At 36.9% G+C, this 13,154-nt stretch overlaps 1 protein-coding gene across 1 annotated transcript; it reads left to right on the top strand.

Moving 5' to 3' along the window:
* Positions 1–2,266: 2,266 nt before the first annotated feature.
* Positions 2,267–2,845, top strand: LOC142630978 (uncharacterized). Its single transcript, XM_075805036.1, has one exon. The coding sequence runs from the start codon at positions 2,267–2,269 to the stop codon at positions 2,843–2,845; it is 579 nt and encodes a 192-aa protein (XP_075661151.1).
* Positions 2,846–13,154: the final 10,309 nt, after the last annotated feature.

Below are 13,154 nucleotides of genomic sequence, written 5' to 3'. Positions count from 1 at the left end.
ACTTAGTTTTTTTTTTTACGCGGAAATACAGTTGTACTAAAGTGGTAAAGTTTGCTTATTGAGTGCTTTGGGTACTTGAAATTCTCTTTTTTTTTCTTTTTTTCTTTTTTTGAAAGAATGGTACTTGAAATTTAATTTGCGCTATTAGTTTTGAAGTTTAAAAACTAAACGCTGTTGAGCCCTCTATTAATTTTCATTAGTTTCTTTACTTCTTTACCTAATGAAGTAATAATATGGCATGTTTTAAGTGATGTGGCAACTTTTTACTACTAAAAAATTCTCATAAAGAAACGGGTTTTCTAGGTTTTGTTTGAGACTTTCAATTGTGAAAGGTATGCTACGTTCACACTATTTTCATAACAAACCATAAATAATTAGTTGTTATTGATTCTAATTTAAACTTATAACCATGGTTTTTGAGTGGAGTTGTGGTGTGTATTTTTATTAAAATCATTCTCCCTTTCCCTTGTGTGTGTTTGCTTGTTTCTAAAAAATAAAAAAATTTACAACCAAAATTACCTTTTTGCTTATCGCTATTAATCCATAACAACCTACCACATATAATTTATTGTGAAAATATTGTAAAAAAATCATTTCTCTTAAGTAATTCAAGGGTTTTTTTTTTTTTTTTGTCTAATGTCATAATTTTCCTTTTTTTAAAAAATTGGATAGTTTCTCTGATACTAAGATAAAGGTCTTTGACTCTCTTCCCTTAAACGGTAGAAGTGATTGTCCCTTCTTGTAAGACATTGTGTCCCCTAGGGTAGCACAGCTACCGGTAGGGCTTGTGGGTTTTTTTGGTGGGGATTGGGAAACACTAGTACGAGGGATGGAGAGTCTTACAAATCAATGGTGCAAACTGTCTCTCAATGATAGGGAGGGAGGCAAGCTGACGGTGAAGAAAGCAAGAGCAACTCAAGAGTATACCATGGCAGCAAAATTCCTAACGCCGCGAGTTTTAAATACGAAGGCGATTGCTAGGACTTTCAGTCCTTTGTGGCAATCTAGGAATGGATTTCAAATCAGAGAGGCAGGAGATCATACTAGAATTTTTGTATTTGATAACGCAAAAGAGATTGACAAAATCCTGGCTAATGAACCTTGGAGTTTTGATAGACATCTAGTCGTCCTTCACGGGGTAACTAACGCAGTGCCAGTGCATGAAATGGCTTTCAATACAGTCTCCCTTTGGGTCCAAGTACACGATATCCCAGTTAGCTATTTGAATAGAGAGATAGCTGAAGATTTATGTGAGGCTGTCGGAGTAGTGGACCGAGAGTCAAAGGATGAGGATGTGGATGGAGGAAGCTTTATTAGAGTTCGAATAAGAGTGGATATTACAGTACCTTTGTGCGGGGGTCGGGTGCTATCAATTAAGGACGAGGAAGAGCATTGGGTGTCATTCAAATATGAACGACTCCCCAACATTTACTACTGGTGTGGATGCTTGGACCACACCGATAGGGACTGTGATAAGTGGATCAAAAGTGAAGGTACACTAGGAATTAGCGATAAAAAGTATGGACCATGGATTCGGGCACCTCCACCCCAGGTGAGACGGAAACCAGTGGTTGTGGTTCCTAGAATCTTTGAAGCTAGGAAGAAAGGTGGCGCGAGAAAGGTCGGTCAGGTGGCTAAGAAAACAACGACACCGTCAAGGGAGGCTAGGGCTGACATTAACCATGCCAACAAAGGGATGAAGAATGTAACAGCAGCGGTTGAAGCGAAATTTGGGGAGACATTCAATGCACCCGAGATTTCAAAGTTGAAACCGACAAATTTGCTTAATGGGGATTTAAACAGAAATAAAGGAGATTTGATTGAGAAGCTGATTAAGGAAATAGACAAGGAATTAAATGGCATTGATATCTCAGGGAGCAAAAGGAAGTCCACATAGATACTCCTGTTAGTGATATGCTTACAAACTTATCTGGTGAGGTAGAATTGAGTAATGAGGCAGATGCAAGGCACGTGGATCATTTAAATTCTCAAACCTCGGGAACACAAGAGAAAGCTCAGCCCGATACTCAGACTTTTGTACAGGGTCGTGCATATAAGGGGACACTTCATTGAGAACATGGACAAGGGTAGCAAGGGTGACTCAAAGGGTAAACAAAGGCAACTTGGATGAAGGGGTTCTTTCTTCTAAAAGAACTATGATGGAGGTAGATAACTATAAGAAACCAAAAAAGAGAAGGTTGGGTGCTTAAACCTTAATGAAAAAATCTTCAATGGTGAAGGCTGCAGGGCAGCCTCGCCAAGAGCAATGAATCTCCAATGCTGGCACTGTCAGGGGATTGGGAACCTACCGACAGAACAAAAGCTTGGTGATATGATCCAGGTACAAGATCCCTCAATTGTGTTCCTAGCCGAAACATGGCTGGATAAAGCAAGGCTAGAAGATGTTCGGGATAGATTAAATTTTGGTGGTATGTTTGAAGTTGGTCATGAAACGAGAGGTGGGGGGATTGTCATTTTTTGGAAGAAGGGAGTTGATTTTTCTTTAGACACTTTCTCTCCAAATCACATAGATGGCATTGTGAATAAGGGCACGGATAAGGAATGGAGATTCACGGGTTTCTATGGAGAGTCAGAGACAACAAACCATCACTTGTCATGGTCCTATCTACGACGTCTGAAAAATAGAAATGCTATTCCTTGGCTTTGTTCAGGAGATTTCAACGAGATTACAAGAAGCCATGAGAAACTTGGGGGCCGAAATAGACCAGCAAGGCAAATGGAAGATTTTAGAGATGTTTTGGATGAATGTGGATTTCGTGACCTTGGTTTTGTGGGGGGGAAATTTACATGGTGTAATGGGCATCCAGATGGCTTTACAATTTAGGAGAGGTTGGATAAAGCAGTTGCTACAATGGAGTGGCTGGAAAAATTCCCGGCAACTAAGGTAATTCATATGGAGTGTGGCTCCTCCGACCATAAACCAATTCTTATTTGTTTAAATGGTATACCAAGGCTCCGAAATAAAACTTGGAGATTTGAGCACATGTGGTTGGAGGATGAGGGGTGTAGGGAAACGGTGGAGTCGGCTTGGCGTTTTGATGCTCTTGGCCAAGCCATGGCTCAGGTTGAAGGCAAGATCACCGATTGCCAAGTAAAATTAAAATGGTGGAGTCGGGTAGAAATTGGGAACATTACTCGGTTATTGAAGGAAAAAAAAAAGAGTTATTAAGGAAGGTAGAGGATGCAGCAATATCAAGGAGATCTATGAATTAGGTACTTAGGTTGAAAAAAGAAATAAATGATCTTTTATCAAAAGAAGAAAAAATGTGGAAACAACGATCGAGAGCATTGTGGCTGCATGAAGGTGATAGCAACACATTATTTCCATAGCAAAGCATCCCACAGGTTCAGGAGAAACAGAATTGAGGCCTTGGAAAATCATATGGGGGAAAGGTGTGAGGATGAAAATGGGGTTGCAAATATTTTGGTTGATTTTTATCCAAATCTATTTGCTTCATCCTCACCTGATCAGATTGAAGATGCACTAGCGGCTACTCCCACAGTGGTAACGGAGGAGATGAGCCAGATACTTGTTGCACTTTTTGAAAGAGTGGAAGTGGAATTGGTGTTAAAACAGATGGACCCTCTAAAAGCACCAGGACCAGATGGCATGCCTCTACTTTTTTTCCAGCAATTTTGGCCAACTATTGGAGAAGATGTGGCGGAGGCTGTACTCACTTGTCTCAATTCAAGCTCCATACCATCCTCAATAAATAGGACCTTCATTACTCTCATCCCAAAGGTCAAAAGCCCCGTAAGAGTTTTAGAATACCGCCCAATAGCTTTACGTAATACTCTCTATAAGCTTATTTCTAAGGTTTTAGCAAATAGGCTTAAGAATATTTTACCCTGTGTTATTTCTGAAACTCAAAGTGCATTTCAGTCTAGTAAAGCTATATCTGATAACATCTTAGTTGCCTTTGAGACCCTGCACCATATGAAGAACCAAAAATCTAAAAAGGGGAGTTTTATGGCCTTGAAGCTAGATATGATTAAGGCATATGACCGGGTGGAGTGGATTTACTTGGTGAAAATCATGGAGAAATTGGGTTTTTGTGAAAAGTGGGTGTCTCTTGTCTACGAACGTATCAACACTGTTTCTTATTCAATTCTGGTAAACGGAGAACCGAGGGGAGATATTAGACCTTCACGAGGTCTAAGGCAGGGAGATCCTTTGTCTCCCTATCTTTTCTTATTATGCTCAGAGGGGTTGAATAGGATGCTTCAAAGGGCAGCAGTGGATGGTGGTAAAGGGGGTTCTCCTTATGTAAGAGAGGGCCAAAAATCTCTCATTTATTTTTTGCAAATGATAGCCTATTGTTTTGCAGAGCCTCTTTGTCAGATTTACAGGTTATCCAAAATATTCTATCCTTGTATGAGAAGGCATCAGGTCAAAAGCTAAACCGAGAGAAGATAACCATTTTTTTCAGCAAGGCAGTTCGTGGAGACATAAAGACCCAACTCTCAAATTTTTTAGGGGTACTTGAGGTAAAAGAATATGAAAAATACCTTGGCTTACCGGCGATGGTGGGAAGGAATAAAAAGGAAAGCCTTAGCTACATAAAGGAAAGAGTTTGGAGCAAGCTCCAAGGGTGGAAGGAGAAGCTTTTGTCCCAAGCGGGTAGAGAGATTTTGCTCAAAGCCGTGGTGCAAGCAATTCCAACATTCGCTATGAGCTGTTTCAAACTACCTGGAGGCCTTTATGATGAAATTGAAGCGCTAATCAAGAAATTTTTTTGGGGGCAAAAGGGCGAGCAAAGGAAAATCCATTGAAAAAAATGGGAGGTTTTATGTAAGCCTAAGTGTGAAGGGGGGATGGGTTTCAAAGACTTGGGTAAATTTAATGATGCATTGTTGGCAAAGCATGTATGGAGGCTTCTAAAGGATCAAAATTCCCTGTTTTTTCAAGTCTTCAAAGCAAAATACTTTCCTAATGGATCGATTTTTGAAGCTAAAGCAGCTGGGGGGTCATATGCCTGGCAGAGTATCCTCAAAGCCAGGAAGGTGATTTCGATGGGGATGCAATGGAGGATAGGGGATGGTAAAAATATAAATGTTTATAATGACAACTGGTTGCCAGGGAAGGGTTCTGCCTAAATACTATCTCCACATGCGGGTGCACTGGAAGGTGCAAAAGTTGCTGCCCTCATAAATTTGGACACAAGGACCTGGGATCAAAATTTGTTAAAACAACACTTCTTGAGTTTCGAGGTAAGCCGTATCAAAGCCATTCCACTGTGTTGGGCTGACCAGGAAGATTGTCTAATTTGGCCTACGTGCAAGGATGGTGAATACTCAGTTAAAACGGGATATCAGTTGAAAGTTCTAGTGCTGCATCAAGCTCAGATAGTTCAAAGCAAGTTCTCTTTTGGAAACGCATTTGGAAGCTACATATTCCAAATAAAATAAAAATTTTCCTTTGGTAGGTCTATTCAAATGCACTGCCAACAATGGAAAATTTGAAGAGGAGGACGATAGTAGAAGATGCAAAATGTAAAGCGTGTCTCTCGGCCTAGGAGAATACATTCCATGCCATCTGGAATTGTGAGATGCTTCACCACATTTGGTCCCCCTGTTTCAGCTGGGTCCGATTAGAGCATCCTCAAATCCAAGATGGCCAAGAGCTAATTCACTTGGTTGGGCAACGGAATAAAAGGCTAGAACTGTTTGCAGTTTTGGCTTGGTTTATTTGGAACCATAGGAACAGATTGTGTTTGAATGAGAAGGGGATGGCTTCGGACAGAATTTTCCAAGCAGCAAAGTCGTATCTCTCGGAGTTTCAAGAGAAGAATCCAAAGGTAGTAATTAAACCACCCACGGGTTGTATTTAGTGGAAACCTCCTACGGGTGAGCTGTACAAAACAAACTATGATGGGGCTGTGTTCACTGAATCGGGAGAGGCAGGTATCGGGGTGGTTGTTCAGAATGCAAAGGGAGAGGTAATAGTTGCTCTTGCTGAAAAAATTAGTCACCCAGGGTCTGTGGAGTTGGTGGAAGCCTTAGCTGCAAGAAGGGCTGCAAATTTTATTGTTGAACTGGGTATTACGGGTTCTGAATTTGAGGGTGACTAGGAGGTAGTGTGCAGAGCATTGTGGACAGCGGATTGGGGTCACTCGTCCATTGGTCAAATTGTCAAAGGCACCATGTCTATTGTTAGTTCGTTAAGAACTTTCTCTTTCTCTCATACTAGGCGGCAGGTAATTGTGTAGCCCATGTTTTAGCTAAGAGAGTTATAGTTTCTTTTCCGTTATTAGTTTGGATGGAATATGTGTCATCTGATATATATCCTTTTGTTATTTCAGATTGGCCAGCTAATTAATAAAAGTGTTTGATGTTGATTCTCAAGAAAAAAATTCAAGAGTTTTTTATTTTTTTTCTACGAGTCATTCAACATATTAAACCTTTTAGAAACGGATCTTTCCCAACACTGTAATATCACATACATCACATCTCCTAAGTTCAGATTTATGTATCCATAGACGAAGAAGCATCAGAGTCTAGGCAATATCACCTCTCCCAAGTTTAAAATTGTTTACAAACATTTATTAATGAGGTGTTTGATTTTTAATAAATTAGCAAAGTGCCAATGAAACCATCTGAATTCCTCCTTACCGATAATTCATTTCTCTCTCTCTCTCTCTCTCTCTCTCTCTTGGGATTTAGTGCTAATTTGGGGATCTAACCCGTTTCAAACAAGTTTGATTTGTATGACCCAAATATAAAACCCAGATGACCCGATTTTTATGGTAAATTGTGACTTGTAATTTTTTATAAAAAATTGTTGTCATTTCACTTAAAACATGTCATATTATTGTAGAGTTAGACACGTAGGTACAAAAACTAACAAATGTACTAATAACACTTTTTATTTATTTATTTAAATTTCATAGACTAACAGTGCCCACTCAAACCTTTAGATACCCTTACCAAAAAAAAATACAAAACAAAACAAAAAAACTTTAGATACCAAAAGCGCTTAATAGACAAACTTTAAGGATCAATACTGTAGTTCGCCTTCTTTTTATTTCAAAATCACAACTTTAGTGAATTTCTAACTAAAGAATTTAATAAAAAAGAGAGAATATTTTCTTACACACATTTTATCTCTATTGTTTTATGTAAAAACAAGAATTGGGTTATCTTTTCCAACGTACATCTCATTAGGTGAAAGTTTTATAAAAACTAGTTATGTGTATCATTTATAAAAGCTAACTACTGATTTTGCCAATAAGTTAGAGGGTGTTCGTGGTGTGGTGTGTGCGGTTTTGGGCCATTTTTAGCACCGCACTTTGTGGTGTGGTTTAACTAAAACCATAATTGCATCACACCTTATTTTTGCGGTCACATGTGCGGTGCGGTTTAAAGTTTAGCCAAAACTAATGCCGCATCGCACCTTATTTTTGCGGTCACATATGAGGTGCAGTGTATAAGATTTTGTTTGAATGATTTGAAGTTGTTATATTTTTCAAATTTTGGGCTTTTTCTACCCAGCCCAAAACTAGTTTTTCCCTTTGTTTTGGTCCAAGTTTTAAACTATTGAGCTAGTTTTTCTTTATTTTGGGCTGACTTTCCTAATCAACACTTGCTAGGATTATGAAACTATTTTTTTAAAAAAAACTAGGGTTATTAAACTATTTTTAATATATTTAATATTAAAAATAATTAAATATATTAATATATAAAAAGGGTGCGGTGCGGTTTGTGTGGTTTTCTTATTGTAAAACTGCAAACTACACTGCACTATGCGGTGTGGTGCGGTGCGGTGTACTATTACTTGCGGGTGGTTTTTGCACAGCTTTTGCGGTTTGTGCGGTTTATACGGTTTAATAAACACCCTTACAGTACTTAGAGAAGGATAACTCCAAATATTTTTGGAGCCAAAATTTTCCCTTTGTATAATATTTACAATTAATACATTGGTCTATGCATTTTAAAAGATGAAAATGTGATGTTCACACTTGAAATATGGAAGTGAATGTAAAAAGGCGAGAATAAAAGTACAAATATTAACTTATTTAGAGGAAAATTTTGCAAAATAGTAAAATTTGAGTATTAATTATTTAAATTTGTATTGTTTAAAGATATTTGGGGATATATTCTCTTTTCTTTAAAATCATGTTTTAAAAACATAATTTCAAAATATATTTGGAGATGTAATTTATTTTCTTTAAAAAACAAAATTTCAAATCGTTTTGGAGAAAAAATTATACTAGATCCCCAAATCGTTTTAAAACAATACCCAATTAAATTATTATTATTATTATTATTATTAAAATTGATATCATTTTCCAATTTTGGTCTTGTTTGGATGATCCATTGAAAAAAAAAATCAAATTTGTTTGGATGAATATATTCACATGAGCTATCAAAATATTGACTTTAAATCAACCCCACCTCAAAAAGTTCCCTCTCCCTATATATTTGTTTTTTTTTTTTTAGCAATATATCATTTTTATTTAGTATAGACAACAAGTTTAGGGACATAACTTTAGTCACAACTTACCAATTATAAATAATAGACAATCATTTTTACATGAACATCATTTTTTTTTTCTCATAAAAAAAAACACCATTTTTTTTCATACTCAAATATTTGTGGTCCCTAAACTTATTATTGTACCATATAAGCACACTGCACAGATTCCTCACGTGTCCCTTTGCTTCCCATTATTTTCAAAACTTTAAGAAAAATATACTTACTCTTATTTGACTGTAAACAGTTCAATGAACTCTAGAAGCTTAGGATGTGATTTGTAACACTGGAATTCATTTTATAAATTGTATTCTAATGAAATTTACTTTTTCTTTTTTGATTTGTAAATAATTGAATGAACTCTAGAGTCTTAGGTTGTGTTCGTTAATTGGTAGCATTTCTGAGGTATACATTTTACAAAATGTATTCAGATGGAATGTATTTTTATAAACAATTGCGTTTGGTATTATGCTGAAAATTTTACTAAAAGGTGTTGAATGAAATTTTTTTAATTTATTTGAAGAAATGTAAAATGCCTTTTTTTTTTTCACATTAAATCAATTTTAAATGGACAACTATAGTAACAAATTTTGTTTTAATAAAAACGCTTCGCTGTTCTTATAAAAGCCACAACATGTTGTCTGTTTAGAGCAAAGCTACAAGTAGTTGTTGAAGTCTTTAATATTGAGTTGCTCAAATGGCATGTTGTTCACGGAGTTATTTATCGGTAAGGCAACGCTGTTCTTCAAGGCTGTACTGTCCTCACACTCTTAAGACTTCTCACTCACTCATTGGCCGAATGGCCTCATTTATTTATTATTCAGCTTTTCTTCTCTAGCTTGTAGGACACGCACAAGAGACAAGACAATAAATACATCCTTCGTAAATATGGCTTGACTTTTGCACATAAAAGTCTACTTCATTTAGTTCTTGACAAGCTTTTCTCACAAGCTCATCTAAGGAGATTTGACAAAGAGTGTGGGCTGGACTTGTGGGTGTCGGCACCCAACAGTGAGTGCATCCCATTCTGTACTACGATCAAAATAAGGAGTAATAAACTTTCCTTCGATGAACTGTATGTTATGTTACATACAGAAGAAATGTCAATTATAGACAAAGATGAAACTTTCAAATTAATATGTTCATCACATGGCAATGATGACTGTTAGAATTCATACACACACCAAGGTTCCTCAATGGAGTAAGCCAAAAGAGAGAGAGAAAATATCTGAGAATGTGTATGTACATTGATCATCAATAAACTAGCTCTGCTATTTATATTTAAAGTAGAGAGAAGCCGCAAAAATAAACTAACTAATCTACTGACCAATACAGAGATGCCACCTGTCTTCTAACTCTAACTAACTTCATTATACAAAAACTACTTGTAGCTTAGCATCACTATACACATAAACGACTTACAGTTTAGGTATTATATACAAAACTAACAGATTTTCTAATCTACTCTACTAAACTACAATACATCACAATGTGGAATTACAATACATCATCCAACACTCCCCCTCAAGATGAACTGTATTTGTTGATTAAGTTCGTCTTGGACAAGAGATACAAGAATTGTTTTTGGCTAAGAGGCTTGGTGAATAAGTTTGCCAATTGATGTCTTGTAGGCACATGAAAGGTTTTGATCACTCTATCTTGGATTTTCTTAATGAAGTGACAATCAATCTCTATATGTTTGGTTCTCTTACGAAACACCAGATTGGCAGCAATATATAAGGCAGCCTTGCTATCACTATAAAGAAAGGCCGACTCTTTATGTATGTGACCAAAAGTGCTAAGTAAAGCAATCAACCACATTATTTCACTAGCCACAGTGGTCATGGCTCTATATTCTGACTCAACAAAAGATCTAGAGACTACTTGTTGCTTCTTGAGCTTCTATGATATCAAGGATTCACCTAGGAACACATAAAAGCCAGAAATTGACCTTCTGGTATCCACACAAGATGCCCAATCTGTATTACAATAACATCTCAGCTGCAAGGAAGATTTTACAAAGAGAAAGAGACCCTGACCTAGAGTCCTCTTCAAGTACTTGAGAATCTTATAAGCCACTTGGAGATGAGGCATTTTAGGAGCACTCATAAAGTGACTCATCTTGTGAATAGAAAAGCTTATATTAGGCCTTGTAAGAGTCAAATACAAAAGTTTTCCTACCAATCTTCTATACAAGGAAGGCTCTGGCACTCCATCTCCATTATTGCTGCTATATTTGATTGACTGTTCCATAAGTACATTTCAAGGTTTGCAAGCCAATAAACCTGTGTTTGATAGCAATTCAAGGGTAAACTTTCTTTGACAGAGAGATATCCCTTTAGCAGTCCTTGCCACTTCAAGTCCCAAAAAGAATTTCAAGGTACCAAGGTCCTTGAGTTTGAACTTGTTGTCTAGAAACTACTTGAAAGCATTCACAACATCAACATTATTAAATGCTATCAATATAACATCAACATAAACTAAAATAATGATGATAGAACCCTTTTTAACTTAAGTATACACTGAATAGTCTGATTTGAACTGAACAAAACTATGATCAATGATTGTGGATGAGAGCTTGGCAAACTATTGCCTACTAGCTTGCTTAAGTCCATATAAGGACTTTGTAAGCTTGCACACCTCCCCCTTGCTACCAAATCCAGGTGGTAGAACCATGTAAACTTCCTCATCCAAGTCACTATGGAGAAATGCATTGTTGACATCTAACTGAGTTAGATGCCAACCTTGAATGGCAGCCACTACAAGAAGAGTCCTAATAGTGGTAAACAAAACAACGGGAGAAAATGTCTCATAGAAATCAATACCTTCAGTTTGAGAATATCACTTTTCCACCAATCTGGCTTTATAGCTTTCAACTATCCCATTTGCCTTAAGCTTGATTTTAAAAACCCACTTACAACCTATAGGAACCTTGCCAAGTGGAAGAGTAGTCATAACCCATGTGTGATTAGCCTGCAATGCCTCAATTTCAGCTTGCATAGCATCTGCCATCTAGGATCTAAAATGGCTTAAGCATAGGTAGCAGGTTCTTTGTGAATAGTCAAGGATATAGAGAAGGCTTTGTGAGAATAAGAAAGCTTATCATAAGAAAGAATGGAAAAGAGAGGATACAATATACCTGGGCTATAAGCAAAGGAGTCATTTGATGAGGTGAGTGAAGCTGAGGCCAACACTGGAGCAGCAACAAGATTACAGTGATAATCTCTCAAATAAGTGGGAGGTTTGTGAACCCTAGAAGACTATCTAATAGGAACAACATTAGGAGCAACAAGCTCAGGAACAATAGACTCAGTAGAAAGACACAAAGAGGAATCAACAGGAGGATTGGAGTGTGAAAATTCATCATGGGAATGCACTAAATCAGGAAACTCATCAAGTGGCACAATAATATTAGAAAGTGTAGGAGTTGGGGAAAACTCAGCAGAAACAAATGGAAGGAGAGATGACTGATCTAGGATGCATTGTTGAGATGCAAAAACAAAATGGTTAATAGGAGTAAAAAAAGTTGACTTGGAATTCCAAGATTTAAAAGGAAAAACAGATTCCTTGAAAACAACATTTCTTGATAAGAAGTAGGTTTTGGTTTCCAAGTCATACAACTTATATCCTTTAACACCATGAGGATAACCAAGGAAAATGCAAGCTTTTGCTCTAGGATCGAACTTGGTTCTATTTTCTAGTTAAGGTATAAGCATAACAAAGACAGCCAAACACTCTAAGATGTGAATAAGAGGGTGGATGGCCTAGAAGCTTTTCATAAGGTGTAATATTTCCTAATAAAGGAATAGGAATTCTGTTGATGAGATATGTGGCAATGAGAATACAATCCCCACCAGAATTTTAATGGTAAATTGGCTTGAAACCTTAAAGCCCTAGCCACGCTTAAGAGGTGTTGATATTTTCTCTCAACAATAGAGTTTTGCTAAGGAGTTTCAACACAAGATAGCTGATAAATAATACCTTTAGAGGCATAAAAGGAATGCAAAGCAAATTCTGGACCATTATAAAATCTAATCACTTTGATAGTGGTGTGAAATTGATTAACAACCATATTATAAAATGACTAAATTAAACTAGAAGCATCTGATTTGTGTGGCATCAAGAAAACCCAACTACATCTACTAAAAGTATCCACAATAGAAAGGAAATATTTTGAACCGTTTAAGGAAGGAGTAGAGTAGGGTCCCCAAATGTCAACATGCACTAAATCAAAGCATGAAATAGAACAATGTGCAGAAGATGGAAAAGGCAATCTCTTTTGTTTTGCAAGTGGACAGATTGTGCAATCAAAAGACTTATTATTATATTTATTGCAAGTGTTGATTTCAGGTACAATAGATTGTAACAAAACCAATCTTTGAAAAGAGGGATGACCTAACCTGCTATGCCAAAGACTAGTGTCATCCATTACAAGGTTTGAATTACAAGAAGTAGAAGAATTCACAAAACTAAGTGAAGAAAATTTGGACAACATATCAGAAACTGGCTGAGGAAGAATTGAATCTGCTAGCTGCAATGTGTATAAGCCTCCTTGCTTCTTACCCCACCCAATCATCCTCCAAGGCTGCAAGTCCTGGATAAAACAATAGTGTGATAGAAAAATACAACAACAAGAAGGAGACTGAGTTAATTTGCTAAT

Source organism: Castanea sativa, chromosome 1 (genome assembly GCF_040712315.1).
Source record: "Castanea sativa cultivar Marrone di Chiusa Pesio chromosome 1, ASM4071231v1".
Taxonomy (NCBI): Eukaryota; Viridiplantae; Streptophyta; class Magnoliopsida; order Fagales; family Fagaceae; genus Castanea; species Castanea sativa.
This window is presented reverse-complemented; position numbering and strand designations above follow the sequence as displayed.

Coding starts and splice junctions, on each gene's coding strand:
- LOC142630978 (XM_075805036.1), top strand. CDS start 2,267: ATGAATCTCCAATGCTGGCACTGTCAGGGGATTGGGAACCTACCGACA.